Source organism: Taudactylus pleione, unplaced genomic scaffold (genome assembly GCF_031769625.1).
Source record: "Taudactylus pleione unplaced genomic scaffold, aTauple2 ptg000473l, whole genome shotgun sequence".
Lineage (NCBI taxonomy): Eukaryota > Metazoa > Chordata > Amphibia > Anura > Myobatrachidae > Taudactylus > Taudactylus pleione.
In genome coordinates this window covers 9,883,327-9,908,572 of record NW_028284875.1, presented here as the reverse complement: position 1 = coordinate 9,908,572, position 25,246 = coordinate 9,883,327, and the positions used below count along the sequence as shown (strand labels likewise).

Here is a 25,246-nt window from a genome sequence, read left to right as displayed (position 1 = left end):
AAAAATTTTCCCCGATATATCCGGCAAGACTACAAGACTACGAATTTATGAGGGAGACTTATTTAAAGAATTTTGGACGGTTTTTGAAGAAGAAGAATATGTGGGAAAATTAAATGGAAAATGAAACTAAAAATGAAAGATGAGACAAAATAGAGATGAAGATTAATGCAAGGCATAAAAGATGACCTGGTTATTGATAGACATTGATATATGTTGTTCCTGTTTCCCCCCCCCCTCTTATATATATATAGTTTTTTGTTTGTTTTGTTTCTCTCTTTCTCTCCCCCTCCCTTATTATGATAGATTATGCACAAATAATAAGAAGATGCACGGATCCCTTTTTGGGGAAAAGTGGTGAACACAATATAGAGTTGAAATGTAATAAAGATATATATATATATATATATATATAGGGAAAAGCGGTAGAGGTGGTGAGAGGGATTAGGGAAGGGGAGAGAGGGAAGAGGTAAATATAAGGTATAATATGCACAGGAATTTATATACTATTAAAGATATGCACAAGGGAAAGGTAAACACAGGTAAAAAGGAGTTGATAAAACACAAAGAGATAAATAGATAAATTTGAAGTAAAGGGGGGAAAAGAGGAAGAAGTTTTGCGGTGGGAATGATGTGGAAGGGGAGGAGGGAGAGAAGGAGGGAGTCGGGGAGGAGGGAGAGGGGAGTGGAGGTTGGTGGGGATTAGGAGGGGAGGAGAAGGGGAGAGGAAATATTGTGTCTAGAATCTTTAGAAGTGTAAGAACACAAAAGAAACAAAAGGATTGCTCGAGCCAGTATGAAATAATAAGTAGCTTGATAAGAGCTACAGTATCAAGTAAAGAGAGAAAGGGAAATAGAAAATAAAGAGAACGAAGTTGAAAAATAAAATATAGCCTTAGACTGCTAAAAGGTACTAAGGGAAATAGTAGGTATGAAGTGATGTATGTGTGGGGTTGTATGAAAAATATTAACTATGTCTATGTCTCATGTAAGATGATTTATAAGAAATTTTAAATACTCCTGAGAAGTAAAAATAACTGTGAATATGGGTCATATTAAAATAGGATCATGGAATGTGGGAGGAATACACTCCCCGGGGAAAAGGAAAAAAATTTAAATGTATGGTAGAAAGATAGGTTTGGACATAATGTTACTGCAAGAAACGCATTTAATTCAATCAGAAGTGGCAAAGTTAAATATATTGGGGTGGAAAGTGATAGCATCAGTACCATTCAATACAAAGGCTAGGGGGGTACTTATCCTCAAAAGAAAGGACATACAAGTAGAAATGTTGAAGGTGGAGAAGGATCCAGAAGGAAGATATATAATTATAGAATGTAAAATAGCACAGAGTAAAATGGTTCTATGTAAAGTATATGCTCCAAATGTTTTTGCAAGAGATTTTGTTAGAAGACTTATAGCCAAGTTGTGCCCATATTTGTTGATACCTATGTTTGTTTAAGGTGATTTCAATTTAATTGTATCTAGATACTTAGATACAAATTCTGTATCTAGGAGGCTGAGGCCCCTCCCAAAGATGGGAATGTCATATTTGATGGAACAGTTAAAACTGGTTGATGTTTGGAGATCTCAGAATCCCTTGGTAAAGAGCTATACATGTCTTTCAGCGGCACATGGCACAGTGTCACAGATAGATTATATATTAATGGCAGAAGTGTTATTTTTGAAGGTGATAAAAGTGAATATGGAACCAATTTGTATTTCTGACCATGCCTTGATTTGGGTGCAAATAGAAACAGAGATGGATAAAGGTGGTTATAAGCAATGGAGATTTCCGTCATATCTGTCGCAATCAATACAATTTAGAAAAGAAGTAGAAAATTTTTGGGATGAGTTTAAGATGAATAATATTCAGTCATATAATGAAAATGTATTAAACTTCTGGCAAGCATCAAAGAAAGGCAGTGATCAGAGGGAGGATAATAGAATATACAGCTAGAAAACGAAAGGAATTAATACAGGAATATAAGAGAGCTAGAGAGAATCTAATGGAATCATTTCATAGGTTCGAATTTAAATCCACCCAAGAAACAAGAAGGGAATATAGCGAGGCTAAAGTGTTTCATGAGGAAATATTTAATAAAATGGAGGAAAGATATTCATTTAATAGACAACATAAATTTTATGCATTGGGGAATAAAACAGGAAAATTAATGTCCAACCTACTTAGGAGTACACAGGAAATGTCGGTGATTACACACCTTTGGAAGAATTATGGTGCATATACTAAAAATGGAAAGGAGGTGGTAGAAACATTAAGATCATTCTACATGGAAATATATACAAAACAAAAAATAGATACACAAATTAAAGAGGAGTTTTGGGAGAGGGTAAGATTACCACAAATAGATAATGAAATAAAAAATAAATTATATGTACCCTTAACAGAGGAAGATGTGAGGATAGGCATAACAAAATTAAAAACTGGAAAAGCTCCAGGACCCGATGGGATGTCTGATGATTATTATAAGATCTTGAAAGATAGAATATGTGAGCCACTTACAAGGGCCTTTAATGAAATAATGACTACAATCTCAATACCAAAATATTTCAATGATGCTATAGTAAAAGTTATCCCAAAGCAAGGAAAAAATGTAGAACTGCCAAGCTCATACAGGCCAATTTCATTATTAGACATAGATTACAAAATATTTACAAAAATACAATTGGAAAGAATTAAAACTATACTCCCTAAAATAATAGAATGTGACCAGACATGGATTTATTAAAGGAAGACATGCAGTAGGAAATGTAAGGAAAGTAATGTCAGGAATGCAATGGATCCAGGGGCTGACGAAAATAGAACCACAATTTATATTGACGGTAGATGCGGAAAAAGCATTTGATTTAGTGGCATGGGACCACATATTTGCAACAATGAGTAAATTTGGATTTCCAGAAAATTTTCTTAAACTAGTATCCACAATATATACAGATCCAGTTTCAAGAATAGCAAGTAATGGGTGTATATCAGAGGAGATAAAGATACAAAGAGGCACAAGGCAGGGGTGTCCTTTATCCCCCTTGCAATGGCTATTGAACCATTGGCAGTACCCTTAAGGAAGATGGAAGGATTTACAGGGATAAAAATTAATCAAATAGAGTTAAAAATAACATTATTTGCAGATGATCTATTACTGTTTATAACAAATCCCCCAAAAAACTATTCCGGTAATATTAAGACAAATTGAAGAGTTTGGTACATTCACAGGGTTCAAAATTAATACAGCCAAGTCAGAACTTCTCCCATTGAATCAAGTAAGGGTAAATGCTCAAATGTTACAGGAAATATATCCATTTAAAATCATAGCAAAAAAAAGAAAATATTTGGGGATAAATATAACCTATCCACTGCAAGATATGTATAAAGCGAATTACAACTCAATAATTAATGTAATAAAAACACAATTAGAAAATTGGAAAAAATGACCACTATCGTTAACAGGAAGAGCAGCAGTACTAAAAGATGTAATATTCCCAAAACTAGGATATGTTATCAAGATGTTGCCAATTAGGATAACAAAAAAGATAATAAGCAGTGTGAAAAATTAGTTTCTACATTTTTATGGGTGGGGAAAAAACCCAGGATATCTATAGCTAAATTAAAAATGAAAAAACGGGAGGGAAGACTTGCAATACCGGATATTATGCGGTTTGTAAGAACAGTCCATATGAGATATATAATAGACTAGATAAGGATACATATGTAAATAGTGAGATTGAACAAGAAATGGTAAAACCATATACACTTAGGGCCTGAGTCAGACCCGGACGCAAGTAGCCGTACGCTCGTCCGCCGTACGAGCGGAAATATTTAAATTCAAGCACTCATCCGTATGTTCGCTCGTAGCTAATTTTCCGCCCTATAGTCTCCCAACCCGTCCTCTAGCTTGCGACCATTCAAAATAGCGACCGTCCGTCTCCTCTTTGGTTTCTTTGGTCGCTCGCACAAGTCAATTCCGGAAGGGGGCCTGTCAGATTTCGATTACCTGCTCTTTCATTCTGCAAACATACTTTAATCGTTTCATGGCAATCAATATATTAATTACCTTAATTGCTCTTCACATGTTTTCAATCCTTTTTTTTTGTCATTGTCAATAAACTTTATTCTTGTCAGTGTGTGTCATTTTTCCCGCATAATACGTACGGTTTCACCAATGTTTTTTTTTAAACAGATTACATGTTTTTAGGATTGATACTATTGTTTTCTTTGTTTTTTATAGGCATATTTTAGTACTTTCATTTGTTTATTTAAATTAGCTTACGCATGTCACTGCATCAAGCCTATCATAATTCACATTATATTTGTGAGGGTGTAGGTCACATGACTCATACAATAACCAATACAATGCATTCTGTTATTTTTCTAAGTACATTAGCCAATCAAATTTTTTCAGGGTCCTTTATTAAAACTGTTCTTTGTGGAAAAAATCATTGCCATCATGAGAGCCGCAGCATTTACACGAAGCGAACTCCTGGTTCTCACAGATGTGATGGACCGGAGAATCACTTCTCATCTGGCCCCCATCACAAACCTACGCAAACGGCTCGCCTATGCGGAGGTGTGGCGGCGGCTGCGTAATATGGGCTTCCGCCGCAATATTGGGCAGCTTGAAAGGCGGTGGTCGGATCTCCACCGCAGGTCCCCCCGCCTTTTGGCGAATTTGCGTCAGCAAATAGCTGAAAGTAAGTTTTTTTTAACCTAAAAAATGCAAACATACCTGCGTGTGCATGTTTTCCATCTAGCCCTGTTTGTTAATTTTGGACAGACCTGCGTGTGCATATTTTCCATCTAGCCCTGTTTGTTTATTTTGGACAGACCTGTGTGTGCATGTTTGCCATCTAGCCCTGTTTGTTTATTTTGGACAGACCTGCGTGTGCATGTTTTCCATCTAGCCCTGTTTGTTTATTTTGGACAGACCTGCGTGTGCATGTTTTCCATCTAGCCCTGTTTGTTTATTTTGGACAGACCTACGTGTGCATGTTTGCCATATTTTTTTTTTTTGGTAAATTTTTGGAGGTGTAAATTATTATCTAAACCCCCCCCAAAAAAAATAAAAACATTTTATCCATCATTTAGGGGCTGAGCGCAGACTCCGACGTCTAATGCGAGGAAGACGTCGGCCTCGTCCCCTATCCCCCACTCCCACCCAAACCTTCCCCAAATTCCCCCTCCAGCCCAGACCGGCCAGTCCCTGAGGTACCTCCCTCTCCCAATATTCCCATCCCTCCAAATTCACCCTCCCCTCCACCCCCCCTCTCTTTTCATCACCCTCCCCTCCACCCCCCCTCTCTTTTCATCACCCTCCCCTCCACCCACCCCTCACTTTTCCTCCCCCTCCACCCCTAGTGAAATCTCCCCTCCTCCATTGGACCAGCACTGGCCCACCTCAGAGGAGGACGATGTCGGGGCTCCTGGACCAGGCATGAATCTGACCGGTATGTTCCCCTTTTAAACTATGCGCTTTTTTTGTAATTTTTGGGTTTTTGGGTGATGTTGTCCTTTTGCCTGTGCATTTCCAATTTGTTAAGTATTTCGAATGTTTTGGAGATATATCTTTGAAAAACAATGTCTAGGATGCTTTCCCCTTACACATATCACACATGTCCAAACACTCATACTTGTGTCTTTCTAGTTTATGGTAACATCAAATGTAGTTTTTTGGCATACTTCCCCCTTTTTTTGGTTGTCTTTTTATGTGTAATTTTTCTAGTTTGTATTTAAACAATCTTTGAGTTTTCCATTTCTTTTTTTCTCTTCCAAATTGTTTTTTACTTTTTTTAAGTATAGTCTGAATTTTAAGCTGTTTGGTAACATATAAATTAAGGTGTCAGTTTAGTAAGTCACACATTTTTTTAAACCCACAGAGGACCAGAGGCATTTGCAAGCAATACAGGAAGGCTTGCACACATTGAGGGGCATGTCATTGGGATGCTTGTGGTCCTGGATCACATGATGGCGGTCCTGCGGCACTAAATTTTTTGTTTGTTCCCCCCTCAAAAAGTTGGTTAAAATAAAATATATTTTGATTTATTAGAGTCTCATTCCTTGTCTGTAAATATTAGATTGTTTAACCTTACATAAGTAGACTATTGGAGCATGAGTTTTTAAGTAATGTAAATTAGATTCTAGAAAGCTCAAGTAAGTATGTAAGCTGGCACATTAAACACCTAACAATACCAATAGGTTTGGAGAATTACCAGGTTTTTTTTTTTTTGGGGTGGGTAATGTAAATATTAAAGCAAACCTGCTTAGACCTAGATTATAAAACATACTGATTCACCATAATCCCTTTGGGGTTTGTTTTTAGCCACAAAGCATGTTAAACTACTTAACAATTTAACACATTACAGGATTAACCATTATGAAAGTTTGCATTTGTTGGCCCAGGTTACACAAGCTTTTAATGTACCAAGGAAAAGTCTTTTTAATGACAACCAAAAATTTAATACACACAAATAATAAACAGAAAGTGAATTGTGACAAAACAATTCACACAGTGAAAACACACGCCAAAAAACAAACAACACCCCAAAAAAAAAAAAAAAACAACACTCAAGAACTGTTGTAAGAAGGAGCAGGCCAGCATGAATCCACAAATGAGGTGAAGAAATAATTGTTCCCAAAGTTATATCCAATGTGGCCACATGAAGAGAATTTTGGGGATCAGGTAGTAGGCATCGTTTTTTCGGGTAATTTTAGGGAATAAAAGACTAAAAAATAAAAAAAAGTATTAAAATTGGCCATTAAAATATAACATGTCTACATTGTGTCAATTAACCAAATGTTTGACAATAATTACCTAAAATATCTGGCCACCACATCATCGCGTATGGCCCCCCACATACTGACCTCTGACCAACCTCGGGGGGGCCATCCTCAGACAAGACATCCTCTGGCTGCATTGGGACACCACTCCTTATGGCAATGTTGTGAAATATCCCACACAGGACCACAATTTTCAAAACCATATCCGCCAAATACATGAGCTCGCCACCAGAGCGGTGGAGGCATCTGAATTGGCCTTTTAAAAGGCTGATACAGAGCTCCACCACCTGCCTGGTGGCTGTAAGTGTGGAATTATACTCACTTTGTGGCCCTGGTGTGGGAGCCAAATAAGGAGTGAGCAGCCAGGGCGTGCAAGGGTAACCACTGTCTCCTGTGAAAAAACAAAAACAAACATCAGGACCATTGTGTAACAAGCTTTGCATTGGTTGCCATGGAAGGTGTCAACTTACCCAGAAGCCACGCATCACCAGCTTGTAGGTTGTCTAATTTGTGCCAAATCCCTGATTGCCGGATGACAAAGGAATCATGTGCACTCCCGGGGAATTTGGCATTCAGGGACAGGATCTGGAGGGAGGCATCACATACCACCATTACATTCAGTGAATGAAAGTGTTTGCGGTTCCTAAAAATAACATCCAGCCTTGCTGGAGGCTGAAGTGGTATGTGAGTGCCATCCACAACCCCTATGTTGTGTGGGAAGCCAGCTATTTGGTAAAAATTGGCCTTCACCACACTAAGGGAACCCATATCCACTGGCATTTGAATAAAATGATGGAGGTGTTTAAAAATGGCCGCCATCACTGCCCTCAGGATCCATGAAAAGGAGGACTGGGAGATTCCGGCAACTATTCCCACCATGGTTTGAAAGGATCCTGAGGCACAGAAATGTAACACCGACATTAATTGCATAAGTGGTGGTATTGCTGTAGGACTGACAATTTGCCGTTCAAGATCACTCTCTATTAATGAGAGAGTGTCTAGGATGATTTGTGGAGGAAGACGGTATCATCTTAAGACCTCATCATCTGGCATTCCAAAAAGGGTGACATGTGTTCTATATATCTGGGGCCTTGCACGCCTACGAGGTCTACGCCTTGGACGAAGTTGAGGTTGGTCGGGTTCTGGAAACATGGCCAAGATAATACGACCAACATCAACCTGAAATGATAAGCCAGGTAGTTATTGTTTGAGACAAATGTGAACCAAAAAACTACTTATCTTTTCCAATAAATCCAAAGATGCTTACAGGCCGGAGTATTGTCATGAGTTGAAAAACCTGCATTTCCAAATTTAAAAATAAATTTAGTTTTTTAGCACAAAAACTTGTATTCTAAACACATTTTTTTTTCACAAAAAATATAGAAGGGAGCACACATTAGTTAGGAAATGCACGCTACAATTAGTGGTAAAACATGACTTTACATTTTTTACACAAAAAAACATTATTGCGCTAAATAGTTTGCATTTTTTACTGGTTCATAAGGAAACATTATTGCGCTAAATAGTTCGCATTTTTTACTGGTTCATAAGGAAACATTAGTGCGCTAAATAGTTTGCATTTTTTACTGGTTCATAAGGAAACATTAGTGCGCTAAATAGTTCGCATTTTTACTGGTTCATAAGGAAACATTAATGAGCTAAATAGTTTGCATTTTTTATTAAATACAACTCTAACTATATTTCGCTAAAGAGTACGTTATATTTCTTTTTAAGACATGATTGTTTAAATTCAAAATAAAAAATTACTCTGCAAAACATATGCGAAGACCAACACATCGAAATTTTAACTTCATGAACCAAAAAAAACTTACCAAAATCCGACAAATAAGTCACAGTCCAAAAACATCAATGGGCAATGCCTAAATAACTTTACAAAAAAAATAAAAATAAATAAGTACTAACATTTGGTTATTAGATCCATTATTTTTTTAAGGTTAAGGTTTTTAAAAAGACTTACTCAAAAAAGAACCAAAAAAGAAAATAACCAATTCCAAAAAAGCGAACGGAAACTAAAAAAGTCAGAAAACCAAAACCAATAACAAACTCCAAAAAATCGCCTCAAACCACAAACCACGCCAACAATCCACTCCTCCAAGCTAAACCTCCAACATTCATCACCCGCCACCTCGACTCGAGTTGCACCAAGTCATAAATAGTCTTTATTTTCCCGCTCAAATTAAGGATGGATAATAGGATCGCACAATCAATGATATGGACGAATAATGCTGACGCATGTATAAATACGTCACTGAAATTCACAAACGGTCTGCTGTTGTGAAACTTTAATCTCTAAAATGGCTACAGAGCAGCAAAACACTGGCCAAGAGGCGCCCGGTAAGTATTTGTCTCTTTTGTATTAAAGGATTATTGATACCAATAATTTTGGGAACGTTTGACATAAAAATTTAAAAAATGTTTTTTACAAAAGGAGTGGAGGATGCCATGTTAGAGGCTGCTGGGCCTAGTCAGCCTAAGAAGCAAACTAAAAAAAAAAGGCAGCCACAATTCACAAGAAAGGAGATGGAGGTTTTGGTCCAAATGTGCCATGACAACCTGCCACAGGCAGAAAGGAATATGGGTGCAAGCCAGAAGTGGAAAATGTGGGATGACATAGCCAGTGCTGTCAATAGGGTGGGTGAGTTTGACCGTGTAACCCGGGATGTCAAACGCCGGTACGTAAAAACTACATTTTAAAAAAAGTGGTTACAGGGCCAAATACTGCAGGAATAATGCCAACTTTTTCACCCACAGATGGAGCGATTTCAAATATCGGCTGAAGCAAAAACTGGCTGATAGGGCTAGGTATGCAAGGGGGACAGGTGGGGGTCCCACCCCTGTGTCATTGGAGCTTAATGACTTTGAAGAGCTGGCCCAGGGGTGTGTGCAGGATGAGGAGGTGTTTGGCGTGTCCAACATGGATACGAACATGCCAGACTTTGCGGCTCCTCATGTTGTCCCAGGTAAATGTTGTTATGTTACCAACTCTGAAATGTGTTTGTGACAATATACAGATTCTAATGTTACTCTTTTCTCATTTTTCTCACAGAGACACAGGCGGTTGAGTCTGCTCCAGAGGGGAGCCTTGGCCGCAGAATTTCTGCTGGCACTGCAGGGGAGGAAGCAGTAGATCCGGCTGGGGACCCTGCAGAAGCCAGTCCAGGGCAATCCCCCTCGCAGGCAGTGGCCCTCCTCACGGATCTCAATTTTAAATCGGATCACCACATGGAGATTTTGCTGAGGATGGACGCCAGTCTGCTACGGGTGGCGGAGGCCATGGAGCAAAATGTTGCGGCCAACGTGACCATTGCTCAGGCCCTGGCCGCAAATAATGGGGCCAACATCAGGATTGCAAATGCCCTGGAGCAGCTCGTTCGCCAGCACATGGTGGAGCCGACCTCCCTTCCTGCCGGAACATCAGGACCCTCCACCTCTGGCACAACAACAGACATCCCTCCAAATGTGCCTAGCCCTATACCTAGTCCAGAGGCCACAACATCTGCCTCTGGACAGGCCAGCCGAAGGACCTCCCGGACCCGGTCAGGCTCCCACCCTACCCCGGCCAAACGGGCCAAAAGGCGATGACAGCACTGGCTAATTTTCCCACATTCCTTCTGTGCTTGCCCCATATTCCTTAAGGGCCAAAGCTTCCCTCTCCTTTCTTGTGAATTGTTTTTAAATTGTGTTATTTTGTGTTGGGCAACTGCCACTATTTGTGTTTTTGTTTTTGTTTTTTGTTTTTTTAATTTATTTACGTTATCCAGATGTGATTTCTGACAATTACACATAAAAAAAAAATGTGTTGAAAAAATAAAACATCTGGAAAATCTGCTCAATTGTATTGTGAAATTATTCCAAAACTGGTTCATAGGTAATCCCGCAAAAAACCACACAAAAAAATGAACAGAAATCTACACATTATTTTGGATTCCGAAACAAAAGGGTTAAAAACAATTTAGGAGTTTTAATGAACACTTTACTAAAAAAAAAGGACGAGTTTTTTCTTGGCCCCTTAAAAATGAAGAAAAAACACAAACAGAATGACAATATTGTTGCAATAAAATAACTCCCAATACAAAATGCAAAAAAACATATTTTTCTCAAAAATTGGTATGCTAATTGATTGTCTAATCCTGAAATTATCAGCTGAGTAGTTCACCTGCGTACAGTTTTGTGCTACTAAAAAAATACTATTTGAGAAACACATTACAAGCTTGTTTTCAATTCTAAGTTGATTGTTTTTCTGGCAACAATTGATAAATCGGAAAAACATCGAAGAGGCACAGGAAGGAGGAAGAGACCATCGTCATTGCTGTAGAGAATACCAGACCACAAGCTGAACGAGCAGTTTGAATGGAAAGTGTATCAGACAGTGACGTATCACTTGTTCCGTTCACATTGGCCGTTCGCATGAGATAATTTATGTACGCCCAAAAAACACCTCAACACGCCTGCGTTTTCCCATCTCCACCCCCGTCAACGCCCCAAAACGGGTTGTTCTGTCAATCACATTTGACATGTCACTTCCTGTTCACTAGTCGACGAACGACGGAAAAAAAGATCGCAATCAGCCGTATGCACATGCGCATTGTTACACCGGCGCATGCGTGGTTGCACAACATCGGTTGCACACATTGGGGGGCATGTCATTGGGATGCTTGTGGTCCTGGATCACATGATGGCGGTCCTGCGGCACTAAATTTTTTGTTTGTTCCCCCCTCAAAAAGTTGGTTAAAATAAAATATATTTTGATTTATTAGAGTCTCATTCCTTGTCTGTAAATATTAGATTGTTTAACCTTACATAAGTAGACTATTGGAGCATGAGTTTTTAAGTAATGTAAATTAGATTCTAGAAAGCTCAAGTAAGTATGTAAGCTGGCACATTAAACACCTAACAATACCAATAGGTTTGGAGAATTACCAGGTTTTTTTTTTTTTGGGGTGGGTAATGTAAATATTAAAGCAAACCTGCTTAGACCTAGATTATAAAACATACTGATTCACCATAATCCCTTTGGGGTTTGTTTTTAGCCACAAAGCATGTTAAACTACTTAACAATTTAACACATTACAGGATTAACCATTATGAAAGTTTGCATTTGTTGGCCCAGGTTACACGAGCTTTTAATGTACCAAGGAAAAGTCTTTTTAACGACAACCAAAAATTTAATACACACAAATAATAAACAGAAAGTGAATTGTGACAAAACAATTCACACAGTGAAAACACACGCCAAAAAACAAACAACACCCCAAAAAAAAAAAAAAACAACACTCAAGAACTGTTGTAAGAAGGAGCAGGCCAGCATGAATCCACAAATGAGGTGAAGAAATAATTGTTCCCAAAGTTATATCCAATGTGGCCACATGAAGAGAATTTTGGGGATCAGGTAGTAGGCATCGTTTTTTCGGGTAATTTTAGGGAATAAAAGACTAAAAAATAAAAAAAAAGTATTAAAATTGGCCATTAAAATATAACATGTCTACATTGTGTCAATTAACCAAATGTTTGACAATAATTACCTAAAATATCTGGCCACCACATCATCGCGTATGGCCCCCCACATACTGACCTCTGACCAACCTCGGGGGGGCCATCCTCAGACAAGACATCCTCTGGCTGCATTGGGACACCACTCCTTATGGCAATGTTGTGAAATATCCCACACAGGACCACAATTTTCAAAACCATATCCGGCAAATACATGAGCTCGCCACCAGAGCGGTGGAGGCATCTGAATTGGCCTTTTAAAAGGCTGATACAGAGCTCCACCACCTGCCTGGTGGCTGTAAGTGCAGAATTATACTCACTTTGTGGCCCTGGTGTGGGAGCCAAATAAGGAGTGAGCAGCCAGGACGTGCAAGGGTAACCACTGTCTCCTGTGAAAAAACAAAAACAAACATCAGGACCATTGTGTAACATGCTTTGCATTGGTTGCCACGGAAGGTGTCAACTTACCCAGAAGCCACGCATCACCAGCTTGTAGGTTGTCTAATTTGTGCCAAATCCCTGATTGCCGGATGACAAAGGAATCATGTGCACTCCCGGGGAATTTGGCATTCAGGGACAGGATCTGGAGGGAGGCATCACATACCACCATTACATTCAGTGAATGAAAGTGTTTGCGGTTCCTAAAAATAACATCCAGCCTTGCTGGAGGCTGAAGTGGTATGTGAGTGCCATCCACAACCCCTATGATGTGTGGGAAGCCAGCTATTTGGTAAAAATTGGCCTTCACCACACTAAGGGAACCCATATCCACTAGCATTTGAATAAAATGAAGGAGGTGTTTAAAAATGGCCGCCATCACTGCCCTCAGGATCCATGAAAAGGAGGACTGGGAGATTCCGGCAACTATTCCCACCGTGGTTTGAAAGGATCCTGAGGCACAGAAATGTAACACCGACATTAATTGCATAAGTGGTGGTATTGCTGTAGGACTGACAATTTGCCGTTCAAGATCACTCTCTATTAATGAGAGAGTGTCTAGGATGATTTGTGGAGGAAGACGGTATCATCTTAAGACCTCATCATCTGGCATTCCAAAAAGGGTGACACGTGTTCTATATATCTGGGGCCTTGCACGCCTACGAGGTCTACGCCTTGGACGAAGTTGAGGTTGGTCGGGTTCTGGGAACATGGCCAAGATAATACGACCAACATCAACCTGAAATGATAAGCCAGGTAGTTATTGTTTGAGACAAATGTGAACCAAAAAACTACTTATCTTTTCCAATAAATCCAAAGATGCTTACAGGCCGGAGTATTGTCATGAGTTGAAAAACCTGCATTTCCAAATTTAAAAATAAATTTAGTTTTTTAGCACAAAAACTTGTATTCTAAACACATTTTTTTTTCACAAAAAATATAGAAGGGAGCACACATTAGTTAGGAAATGCACGCTACAATTAGTGGTAAAACATGACTTTACATTTTTTCACAAAAAAAACATTATTGCGCTAAATAGTTCGCATTTTTTACTGGTTCATAAGGAAACATTATTGCGCTAAATAGTTCGCATTTTTTACTGGTTCATAAGGAAACATTAGTGCGCTAAATAGTTCGCATTTTTTACTGGTTCATAAGGAAACATTAGTGCGTTAAATAGTTCGCATTTTTTACTGGTTCATAAGGAAACATTAATGAGCTAAATAGTTTGCATTTTTTATTAAATACAACTCTAACTATATTTCGCTAAAGAGTACGTTATATTTCATGTTAAGACATGATTGTTTAAATTCAAAATAAAAAATTACTCTGCAAAACATATGCGAAGACCAACACATCGAAATTTTAACTTCATGAACCAAAAAAAACTTACCAAAATCCGACAAATAAGTCACAGTCCAAAAACGTCAATGGGCAATGCCTAAATAACTTTACAAAAAAAATAAAAATAAATAAGTACTATCATTTGGTTATTAGATCCATTATTTTTTTAAGGTTAAGGTTTTTAAAAAGACTTACTCAAAAAAGAACCAAAAAAGAAAATAACCAATTCCAAAAAAGCGAAAGGAAACTAAAAAAGTCAGAAAACCAAAACCAATAACAAACTCCAAAAAATCGCCTCAAACCACAAACCACGCCAACAATCCACTCCTCCAAGCTAAACCTCCAACATTCATCACCCGCCACCTCGACTCGAGTTGCACCAAGTCATAAATAGTCTTTATTTTCCCGCTCAAATTAAGGACGGATAATAGGATCGCACAATCAATGATGTGGACGAATAATGCTGAAGCATGTATAAATACGTCACTGAAATTCACAAACGGTCTGCTGGTGTGAAACTTTAATCTCTAAAATGGCTACAGAGCAGCAAAACACTGGCCAAGAGGCGCCCGGTAAGTATTTGTCTCTTTTGTATTAAAGGATTATTGATACCAATAATTTTGGGAACGTTTGACATAAAAATTTTAAAAATGTTTTTTACAAAAGGAGTGGAGGATGCCATGTTAGAGGCTGCTGGGCCTAGTCGGCCTAAGAAACAAACTAAAAAAAAAAGGCAGCCACAATTCACAAGAAAGGAGATGGAGGTTTTGGTCCAAATGTGCCATGACAACCTGCCACAGGCAGAAAGGAATATGGGTGCAAGCCAGAAGTGGAAAATGTGGGATGACATAGCCAGTGCTGTCAATAGGGTGGGTGAGTTTGACCGTGCAACCCGGGATGTCAAACGCCGGTACGTAAAAACTACATTTTAAAAAAAGTGGTTACAGGGCCAAATACTGCAGGTATAATGCCAACTTTTTCACCCACAGATGGAGCGATTTCAAATATCGGCTGAAGCAAAAACTGGCTGATAGGGCTAGGTATGCAAGGGGGACAGGTGGGGGTCCCACCCCTGTGTCATTGGAGCTTAATGACTTTGAAGAGCTGGCCCAGGGGTGTGTGCAGGATGAGGAGGTGTTTGGTGTGTCCAACATGGATACGAACATGCCAGACTTTGCGGCTCCTCATGTTGTCCCAGGTAAATATTGTTATGTTACCAACTCTGAAATGTGTTTGTGACAATATACAGATTCTAATGTTACTCTTTTCTCATTTTTCTCACAGAGACACAGGCGGATGAGTCTGCTCCAGAGGGGAGCCTTGGCCGCAGAATTTCTGCTGGCACTGCAGGGGAGGAAGCAGTAGATCCGGCTGGGGACCCTGCAGAAGCCAGTCCAGGGCAATCCCCCTCGCAGGCAGTGGCCCTCCTCACGGATCTCAATTTTAAATCGGATCACCACACAGAGATTCTGCTGAGGATGGACGCCAGTCTGCTACGGGTGGCGGAGGCCATGGAGCAAAATGTTGCGGCCAACGTGACCATTGCTCAGGCCCTGGCCGCAAATAATGGGGCCAACATCAGGATTGCAAATGCCCTGGAGCAGCTCATTCGCCAGCACATGGTGGAGCCGGCCTCCCTTCCTGCCGGAACATCAGGACCCTCCACCCCTCGCACAACAACAGACATCCCTCCAAATGTGCCTAGCCCTATACCTAGTCCATAGGCCACAACATCTGCCTCTGGACAGGCCAGCCGAAGGACCTCCCGGACCCGGTCAGGCTCCCACCCTACCCCGGCCAAACGGGCCAAAAGGCGATGACAGCACTGGCTAATTTTCCCACATTCCTTCTGTGCTTGCCCCATATTCCTTAAGGGCCAAAGCTTCCCTCTCCTTTCTTGTGAATTGTTTTTAAATTGTGTTATTTTGTGTTGGGCAACTGCCACTATTTGTGTTTTTGTTTTTGTTTTTTGTTTTTTTAATTTATTTACGTTATCCAGATGTGATTTCTGACAATTACACATAAAAAAAAAATGTGTTGAAAAAATAAAACATCTGGAAAATCTGCTCAATTGTATTGTGAAATTATTCCAAAACTGGTTCATAGGTAATCCCGCAAAAAACCACACAAAAAAATGAACAGAAATCTACACATTATTTTGGATTCCGAAACAAAAGGGTTAAAAACAATTTAGGAGTTTTAATGAACACTTTACTAAAAAAAAAGGACGAGTTTTTTCTTGGCCCCTTAAAAATGAAGAAAAAACACAAACAGAATGACAATATTGTTGCAATAAAATAACTCCCAATACAAAATGCAAAAAAACATATTTTTCTCAAAAATTGGTATGCTAATTGATTGTCTAATCCTGAAATTATCAGCTGAGTAGTTCACCTGCGTACAGTTTTGTGCTACTAAAAAAATACTATTTGAGAAACACATTACAAGCTTGTTTTCAATTCTAAGTTGATTGTTTTTCTGGCAACAATTGATAAATCGGAAAAACATCGAAGAGGCACAGGAAGGAGGAAGAGACCATCGTCATTGCTGTAGAGAATACCAGACCACAAGCTGAACGAGCAGTTTGAATGGAAAGTGTATCAGACAGTGACGTATCACTTGTTCCGTTCACATGAGATAATTTATGTACGCCCAAAAAACACCTCAACACGCCTGCGTTTTCCCATCTCCACCCCCGTCAACGCCCCAAAACGGGTTGTTCTGTCAATCACATTTGACATGTCACTTCCTGTTCACTAGTCGACGAACGACGGAAAAAAAGATCGCAATCAGCCGTACGCACATGCGCATTGTTACACCGGCGCATGCGTGGTTGCACAACATCGGTTCACTACGAGCGTACGGCCGCTTACGAGCAGCTCTGAATAAGGGCCTTAGTGCATTAATCCATACTTTGAAAAAAACTCATTCCACCACAAATTTTAACAAACGTGATCTTTAGGGATACATACGCATCATGGTGTGAGATTAACAAAAAAACTAAAAATAAATCCATGTTTTTCCAGATATGTGAAGACCGAAGGAAATTTAAGCTTTCAACCAGCATTAGAAAATAAAATATTTAAGCAATGGAAAATAAAAGGGATAAGTCAAATTAGAGACGTTTTTGACCCAGGAGGGATAATTCTCTAATTTCAAGAGTTAATTAATAAATATTGAATAGATAATAAACATTTGCATATGTACTTGCAATTAAGACATTATGTCCAAACAGAAAGAGGACTAGATAATATAATGAAAGATGATGATCCAGTGATGATAGTGCAAACTAGAGCGAGAGTTGATCCATAAAAAACTAAATATCTATATTGGGAATTAGTAGATAATGATAAAGATAAAGAAAAGATATGGAAAAGAACAGTAGAGAAATGGAAAGAAGATTTCCAGGAGATAACTAAAGCCTCATATATTAAGGAAAATAAGGAAAAAGTGTTGAAATATTTATATACATCACAGTTACAGGAAGTTCAGATAAAAATGATTCAAAGAACTTACATAATGCAAGGACAACGGAAATATATGACACAAGAAGAGACAGGAGAGTGTCCAAAGTGTGGGAAGTCGAACGCATTGTTTAAACATAATTTCTGGGAGTGTCCAAAAGTTAAAAGATTTTGGAACAATTAATTACTTTCTTAAATGTAAAATTTAAATTAAAGTTGAAATTAGATCCGTTAGCTCTACTATGTGCAAATTTTAAAAATTGGAATTTAGGCCCAGAGAATAGAAACTTAGAGTCTATGTTAGTAGTTATTGTGACTGTGGCAAAGAAAATAATATTATCAAAATGGATCAAGAAAACAGCTCCATCAATAGAGCAAGTCATAGTGAGTTTATTAAGACTAATATATCTTGAAAGATACAGATTTAGAAAAGGGAGGAATTAGATTTTTTAAAAAGTGGGGACCCTATATTGAAAGTTTAGGAGTTACAGCACAGGAGAGGATAATTAAATTTTTTGGAACCACAACATGGTGTTTGAGACAAAAACTGAATAGTTTGGGAAAGGAGGAGAATTTCAATTGATGTAAGGTTGAAAGGAGATGAGACATAGGGGCCTATTCATCATCACTTAATTTTGACAAAAGCAGGAGAAAAAGCACATTTTCTCCTGCAATTGTTAAAATTAAGTATTTGGGCCATTCATTAAGAAGGTGAAGCAGGAGATATCACAGATATCTCCTACTTACCTTCTATTTTCGGAATGGCCCGCTGTCCCATATACTAGTATGGGGACAGAATTCATCAAGTTCCGAAAATATTATATTTTTGGAGCTTGACTATAGGGGCATTCGCCATCTTCAGAAATGTAGAAGGAAGATGTAAGTAGAGAGAGAGGTCGGGGTATGTAAGAAGAGAGGAGAGAAAGATGAATGGTAGAAGTAATTGCATTGTATTTTAATGAAAAATTATAAAAATGTGAGTTATGATGTAAAATTGTATTTGTGGAAATATAAAAGTAAAGTAAATGCATCAAAATATGTAAAGTTGTTAAAAGAAGTATTGATGAAAAGATAATAAAGAGATTGGAAAAAAAAAAGTGGTAATTATTCTGTGCCTTCATGGTCAATTCTTAACCCCTACTACCTCTGTGAACATTAGGGTGAATATATTTTTTCCAATTTACACTATGGTGATTTATTTTAAGAGAATGTGTTAATCACAGAACGCAAGTTATTGTGTGGAATATTTTTGTTATAAATTTCCATTTTAGAAATGTATATATGGATGTACATTATTTTCACATGATTTATGCTGCACTGTAGTTTTAATTGTGCACTATTTCAAAGCCCTTTTTTTGTTTGACATAGCAGTTCCCGTAGATGTCTATAGGGACTGCAATTTGTCCAACTGTAACAAGCTCCGAATGTTTTTCAGAGCTTGCCTCTCGATAATTAATGCCATATTTTGATTGCATTGTCCATTACAGTATATGCAGTAGGCTACAATGTACTCCTGTAATGCCTGCTTACACATGTGCAGTCTGATGGCAACACATGCAGTCTGATGGCCACACATGTACAATGTACTCCTGTAATGCCTGCTTACACATGTGCAGTCGGGTGGCCACACATGTGCAGAAGCTCTGCCAGTCCAAACCCAGAAGTAAAGTGAGTGCATAAGCAATTTTTACATAGTTTTATATAAACTACACCACATAATAATGTCCCTTATCACCCCTCCTTTTTGCCATAGCGATAGAGTCTCTAGCTATTGCCATTCTCTCACCCATAACAGGTATAGTGGTGGGAGTTATCACATTAAAGGTCGCTCTTTATTTGCAGACGACATGTTGCTGTTTGTCTCAAATCCATCTACGACTATCCCTGCATTTATGCACCTATTGGATTCATTTGGCTCCTCTTCTGGATACAAAATAATTGTTGGCAAATCATAAATACTACTTATTACAGGATCCTTATCTCAAATGACTCAATTTCCATTATTACAACAATTTAAATTTAATACTTTCAATATCAAATTTCTAGGAGTTCAAATACCTTCTGAAATTTCTCAACTCTATAAATTAAACTTCATAGCAATAATCTCCGGGATATCACTACTATTAGATAGTTGGAAACTTCTTCCTTTATTGCTACTAGGCAGAGTTGCAGTGGTCAAAAGCATAATTTTTCCTAAGATATTTACATAGTGCAGATGATCAGTATTGCCCTCTATAAAAAAGATGTTGCCCATATACAAAACAAGATTTCTCAATTTTTCTGGCAAGGCAAGCGCCCCAGGATAGATATTTCCCAACTAAAGTTGACTAGGTCAAAGGGAGGTGTAGGAATTCCAGACTTCATGGCTTAGTCATTATCTATTTTCTTCTGATATATCAGTGACTACTTGACTACTAGACTACTAGTGGCTACTAGAACAAACAACCTACACTGACTTGCCTTTGGATTATGCCTTCTTAGCCCCGTTTTCCCCTGGCGCACTTTTACATAATAAACCCGTGGATATTCCACCCCATATTCTCTGCAACGTTATCTTTAGAGGCATATACTACGCATGGTTATTCCTAAATAAGTAACTTTATAGGAATCACCTTAATACTCCTCTACTCCCACTAATCCTGCCTTCCCCCCTTCTCTAAGTAACAACAGGTTCAAAATTTGGTCTGAAAAGGTCTCAGTAATATCTCTAAAGTACTTGACCCGGGAGAATTGGTGATGCCCTTCTCTAGCCTACAAAATACATATGGAATCCCCAACCAAGATTTCTTCATGTATTTACAAGTGAGACACTATATTCAAACTCTACCCCAGGCTCTTTCCCCTCAAGTATTAATAGACCAACTGGTTTTACTTCTTAGACACATTTCTAGGTCTCCTTATAAAACAAAACTACTGTATGCCACGTTGGTTAATATCTCTTCCCCAGCTTTATGGGTAAAACATGTGCCCTTTCGAGTCAGAAAATTCAATTTGTTCCCACATCTGAAGATTTATTTACACTTTATGACAATACTCTGCGCATTCTCCAATCCAATGTTAGAGTTATTTACAGAGCTTACATAGCCCCTGCACAGAGAAAACACATGGTGGCCTCAGAAACAGGTCAATGCAAAAAATGTCATATGCAAAATGCCCGTTTTCTACACTGTTTTTGGGACTGTTACAAGGTCAGAAAATTCTGGATAAAAGTCTTAGGCTATATCAATTCCTGCTTTTTTTTGACATTGCATCTATCTAAACTATCTAGCGTGTCTTTGCTTAAATTTAAAAAATTGGGATCTTGGAAAGATAAAGAAACGCATGGTTCCTCTCCTGACGATCTTCCTTACCATAGCAAAACAAATAATCCTTAAACATTGGATATTTTGTTAATCCCCCTCTCTTGCTGAAGTTTAGCAAAGAAATCTCCAAATACTTTATTTTGATAGACGGTCTGCCACACCAGATATTGAAAATGGAGTAATCAAATTCTATAATAAATGGGGATTCTACATAGACACTCTACCCTCTCAGACACAGGATCACATATTTAAGATCTTTTAATCCACTGATTGGTTCTTACATATAAAATTGTTACTGGAAGTATGAATTTATTACTCTCTATGATTCGATTGAATGCTATTATTTGACACATCAATCAAATATTGCAATTCCTGTTCTGCTCATTTGTTATTTATATATATATATATATATATATATATAATTATATTATCAGCAACATCTACCTAATAGAAAAGCATATTCATTTATATTCTTTTCTCCTATGTCCCACTCTCCTTTGTGTTTTATCCCCTTGTAATGTTTTGTCTGAATTTTTTTTTCCCTTTCTGGAGATTAATGTTATTATAGATTATTCTATGTCGGAATTCTATTGAATTCACAATCTTAGAAATTCATCCTGTTATGATATTTGATTGTTATATCGGATTTATCTCACTTGTATTGTATATGCAGAAGAACCTGACAATCTATACCTGTACAATTATAAATATCTCATTGTATATTATACTATTTGAAAATTTCAATAAAAAAGTTTCTACAAAAAAAATGACACCACATAGTAAAACAAATACCACCATGTGCACATGCATATTTTACTAATGGAGCAATCTTTGCTACTTTAAATATGTTGAGAACAACACACTGTATTAGAATAAACACTGAAAATGTTTGATATCATAAAACACAGCTTACCTGTAAAGATTGTAGTCCCCCATATGCAGTAAATAGTAGTAAAAATCCAAAAGAAACAATTATAATATTCTTTAGGTGTTTTATTTCCATTGTTGTAAGTTCTCTTTGAGTTTAGTTACTCAGTGGTTTCCTCTTAGACAAAAAATAGAAAGGGCAAAACATTCGGAGCACAAGTCATGTAATTGAAAATAGTGTACTGTAATTACAAGCTAATAGCCTATTCTTCAATATAAGGTCACCATAAACAGCAATTGAGTTATTTCTGCATTTGTGTTATTACTATAATACACTAATAATAGGTTAAGGATGGGACAGCATGTGATAATTGTATTATAAACAGACCAGTTCTTCCACTTGTGACTTTAGTGCTTAAGATAACTTAGGATAACGATTGCTAACAATTGCTTTTACTTTATATTCAACTCTTTCAAAGTTAATATGTTAAAAATTATTCTGCACAGTATATTGATTTGCTGGCAAAATATATGACTGTCTTATCATTGAATGGTGCATTATTGAATATACCAAATGATATTATATATCTCTAATATACTTTTCCATGGCATATACCATGAACATAGATTTGTGATGAGGAAATCAGATAGAAATATAGTTTCTATTTATATACTGAAAAATACCTAATTCTCAAACACTGGGAAATCCGGATAAGCAGCACCATGCCCTTTTGGCCTCTTGAGAAAATGTGGGGTTTTTGTGTATAACTCTGCGTACAAGTAAATATGCCCACATGGTTTACCATAGAATGTGAAAAGAAAACATTATGTACCTTTATACTCTAAAATAGAAATAAGTAATTTATAAAAGGTTTTAGTTTGATATGATAAGGAGTGTCTACCATTCATACAACCTGTTGTAAATTATAATTCTACTGAAATAGAACATGCTGTTTTGTGTTGTATAACAGAAAGAACTGAGGATCACATAGAGTTGAGGTTACCAAAAGGTAAAAAGTGCAGATTAGATGGTTCAAGTGGTTCTTATCTGTTGTCAAATTCTGTTTCATATACACCAATCCCCAAAGTTTACTTACCTGTGGTGTCTGTGATACATAAGCTGTGTTTCCACCATATTTCAAAAATCTAAATATTCCTAATGCAGCAGTGTGTCCTTTTCACTTAGAGCTCTATTCATCACTGGTGGCAGTGTGGCCCGATAAACTATCAATTCACATCAGCCTATTGTAGCAATAATTGATCATCCAGATAAGTTCTTGGAAAAAAAATCTGCTTCCTCAGATAGTGGCATACTGGGGACATGTGTCAGGGTTGACCAGAAGCCACTCTGCTTCATTGTCCATAACAGGAATGGGCCTGCCTTGGTGCTTCAAAAACCATGCCAACTAGTCAATCCAGACAATATTTGTTGAGTTTTAGATACAGAGCTGTGAAGTTAGATGTAATGGTATTAGCATTTATAATAATCTAATGTGTCAGTCTCAATAAAACATATTTGGAATAAAGAGTCTCATTTGTGGCTATAGGATTTCTAGTATGAAGGCCTCTAGGTAGGCTTAGATAGACTGAATGCTTCACACACTTCCTTCTGGTGCAGACTACTACCTGAAACTACTATGGGAAACTTCAAGGAACATTCAAGTATGTAATAAGGTATAGTAGGTGGCTTAAGTTTATTGATTTGCAACCAATATGCTTGGAAGAGATACAGAGGTCCTGATCTCATTGGCAACTCCTAATCAGTTCGCTAGGGCTGTTGCCAATCTATGGCTAAAGTAGCTTCTAATGCTGTTTCTTTTTGATCCTCTTCAGAAAATGTCAGTGGCACTGTGAGCAACAATGTAACATGGACACTATCAGTGGAAGACAAACTCTGGACCCGAGACAGGAAGAACATTCGCCTCCTCTCTTTTATGCCCAGTACCCAATACTATTGGGCTGGTGCAGAGTTAAATGCAAATCTTCTGTGTTTTCTCTGAAACTGAGCTTATCCAGCTACAGGCGAAGCAGAGTTGTAAGTAAATCAGTCACATCTCCAATGTGGGTGAATGGGTGTAACTGAGTGGAAATGAGGCGTTTGGAAAGTAGTGTAAAGTTGCTGCATAAAAAAAAAGTTTGGGCTAAACCTGGTGTGATTTACAGTAAAAGCATAAACATGATTTTCTATCCATAGAAGTGTAGGAAATGTTGCAGTGACAAAAAGCTGTACTGTAATGACAATTGACACAATAGCAGAAAATAATAAAAAATTTAATAAATCCTTCGCTGCGGAGGACGAGTGGGACTCGACATCTGCATATACCATTAAACTGTGCATGGGAGCTTGGCGCATGTGCATTTTGATGCACAGTTCACTGATAACCACTCAACTATGTAATAATTGGAATAGTGTACATCTCCGAATGTGGCCTTTAGTTCCAACGGTAACGAGGACCCATTCATTGTTTCTTCCTAAAAGGACTACAAGTTCGAGACTAACTACATCGCAGGTGTAACTTTAGTTCTTTCAGTAACTGAAATACACTCATTGTTCCACTCTAAAGGGACTAGAAGTTCCAGATTAAACTGCATCACAAGTTTAACTTTACCAACATTTAGAACTCTCCTCATGTACATGTACTGGGCATGTACATAATTATGTGACAACTGCTTTTATTTTTCATTAATACGAGACCCAGCATTTGATTTTTATATTTCATGAATATTAAGGGTTTTTACAAATGTCTTCTGTTATTTGTCTTAATGCATAATAAATTCAAATTTTCACAGTGGTCAATGAGCCTCTAACTAAGCAGTCGTCACTGACCTGTGGAAGTTTAATGCAAAACTGCAGTAAAGATAAACGGTTTATATAAGAAATACAGTACATGTCCTATGACCTTAGGTAGTGGTTATCTTTCAAGGGTGATTTACATCTAAGTGCGGTATTCAATTAGTTTCACACCCACAATAAAGTTCCGCCTGCCGGACTTTTCACCTACATTGTGTCTTTTGGCCGCGGAAACTTATCGTGCGCGTTCCCGCTATTCGCCCTATTCAATTCGAAAAGAGGCGAAAACGGCAACAACTTGAAGTCACAACAGGCAGAAAGTGGTGTCAGAATCGGGAAAATCAGCCTGAACCCCCCAAAAAGATGCAGAAACATTGGGGATCAATGTAGTAGTCCCCATAAAACTGTTAGTCCTAATAAAACTGTTAGGTGTACTTAAGTTGGTACATTTGCCTCTAATTAGCGTCTTTGCACAAGTGGTGAAGAATAGCATAAAGCAGTATTTTTGGGCGAAAATAAGTAGTCCTGGCAATTTTGGGTACCTGAAAATGGGTGCCAGCATCTTTTAATGTCTCTAAAGTGAAGTTTTAATGTAAGTAAAATTCCTCCCTCATAAAAGCACGTGCAATTCCCAAAACACTTGACCCTTTCTCAGAGCACCCCCAGAACCATATTTCGCTAGTTTGCAAACTTATCCCTCCACTTTGAGCTTTTTCACCCCAAATTGAAAGTACTTTTTTGC

General features: G+C 38.0%; 1 protein-coding gene across 1 annotated transcript in view; it reads right to left on the bottom strand.

Annotated features, from left to right (window-relative positions):
• Positions 1-21,849, bottom strand: part of LOC148503967 (N-acetylglucosamine transporter UNC93A-like) — a 125,040-nt gene extending 103,191 nt beyond the window's left edge. The window contains exon 1 of the mRNA XM_088448994.1: positions 21,760-21,849. Within this exon, the coding sequence (XP_088305120.1) occupies positions 21,760-21,849 (90 nt within the window). The remainder of the gene's footprint in view (positions 1-21,759) is intronic.
• Between the last annotated feature and the right edge of the window lie 3,397 nt (positions 21,850-25,246).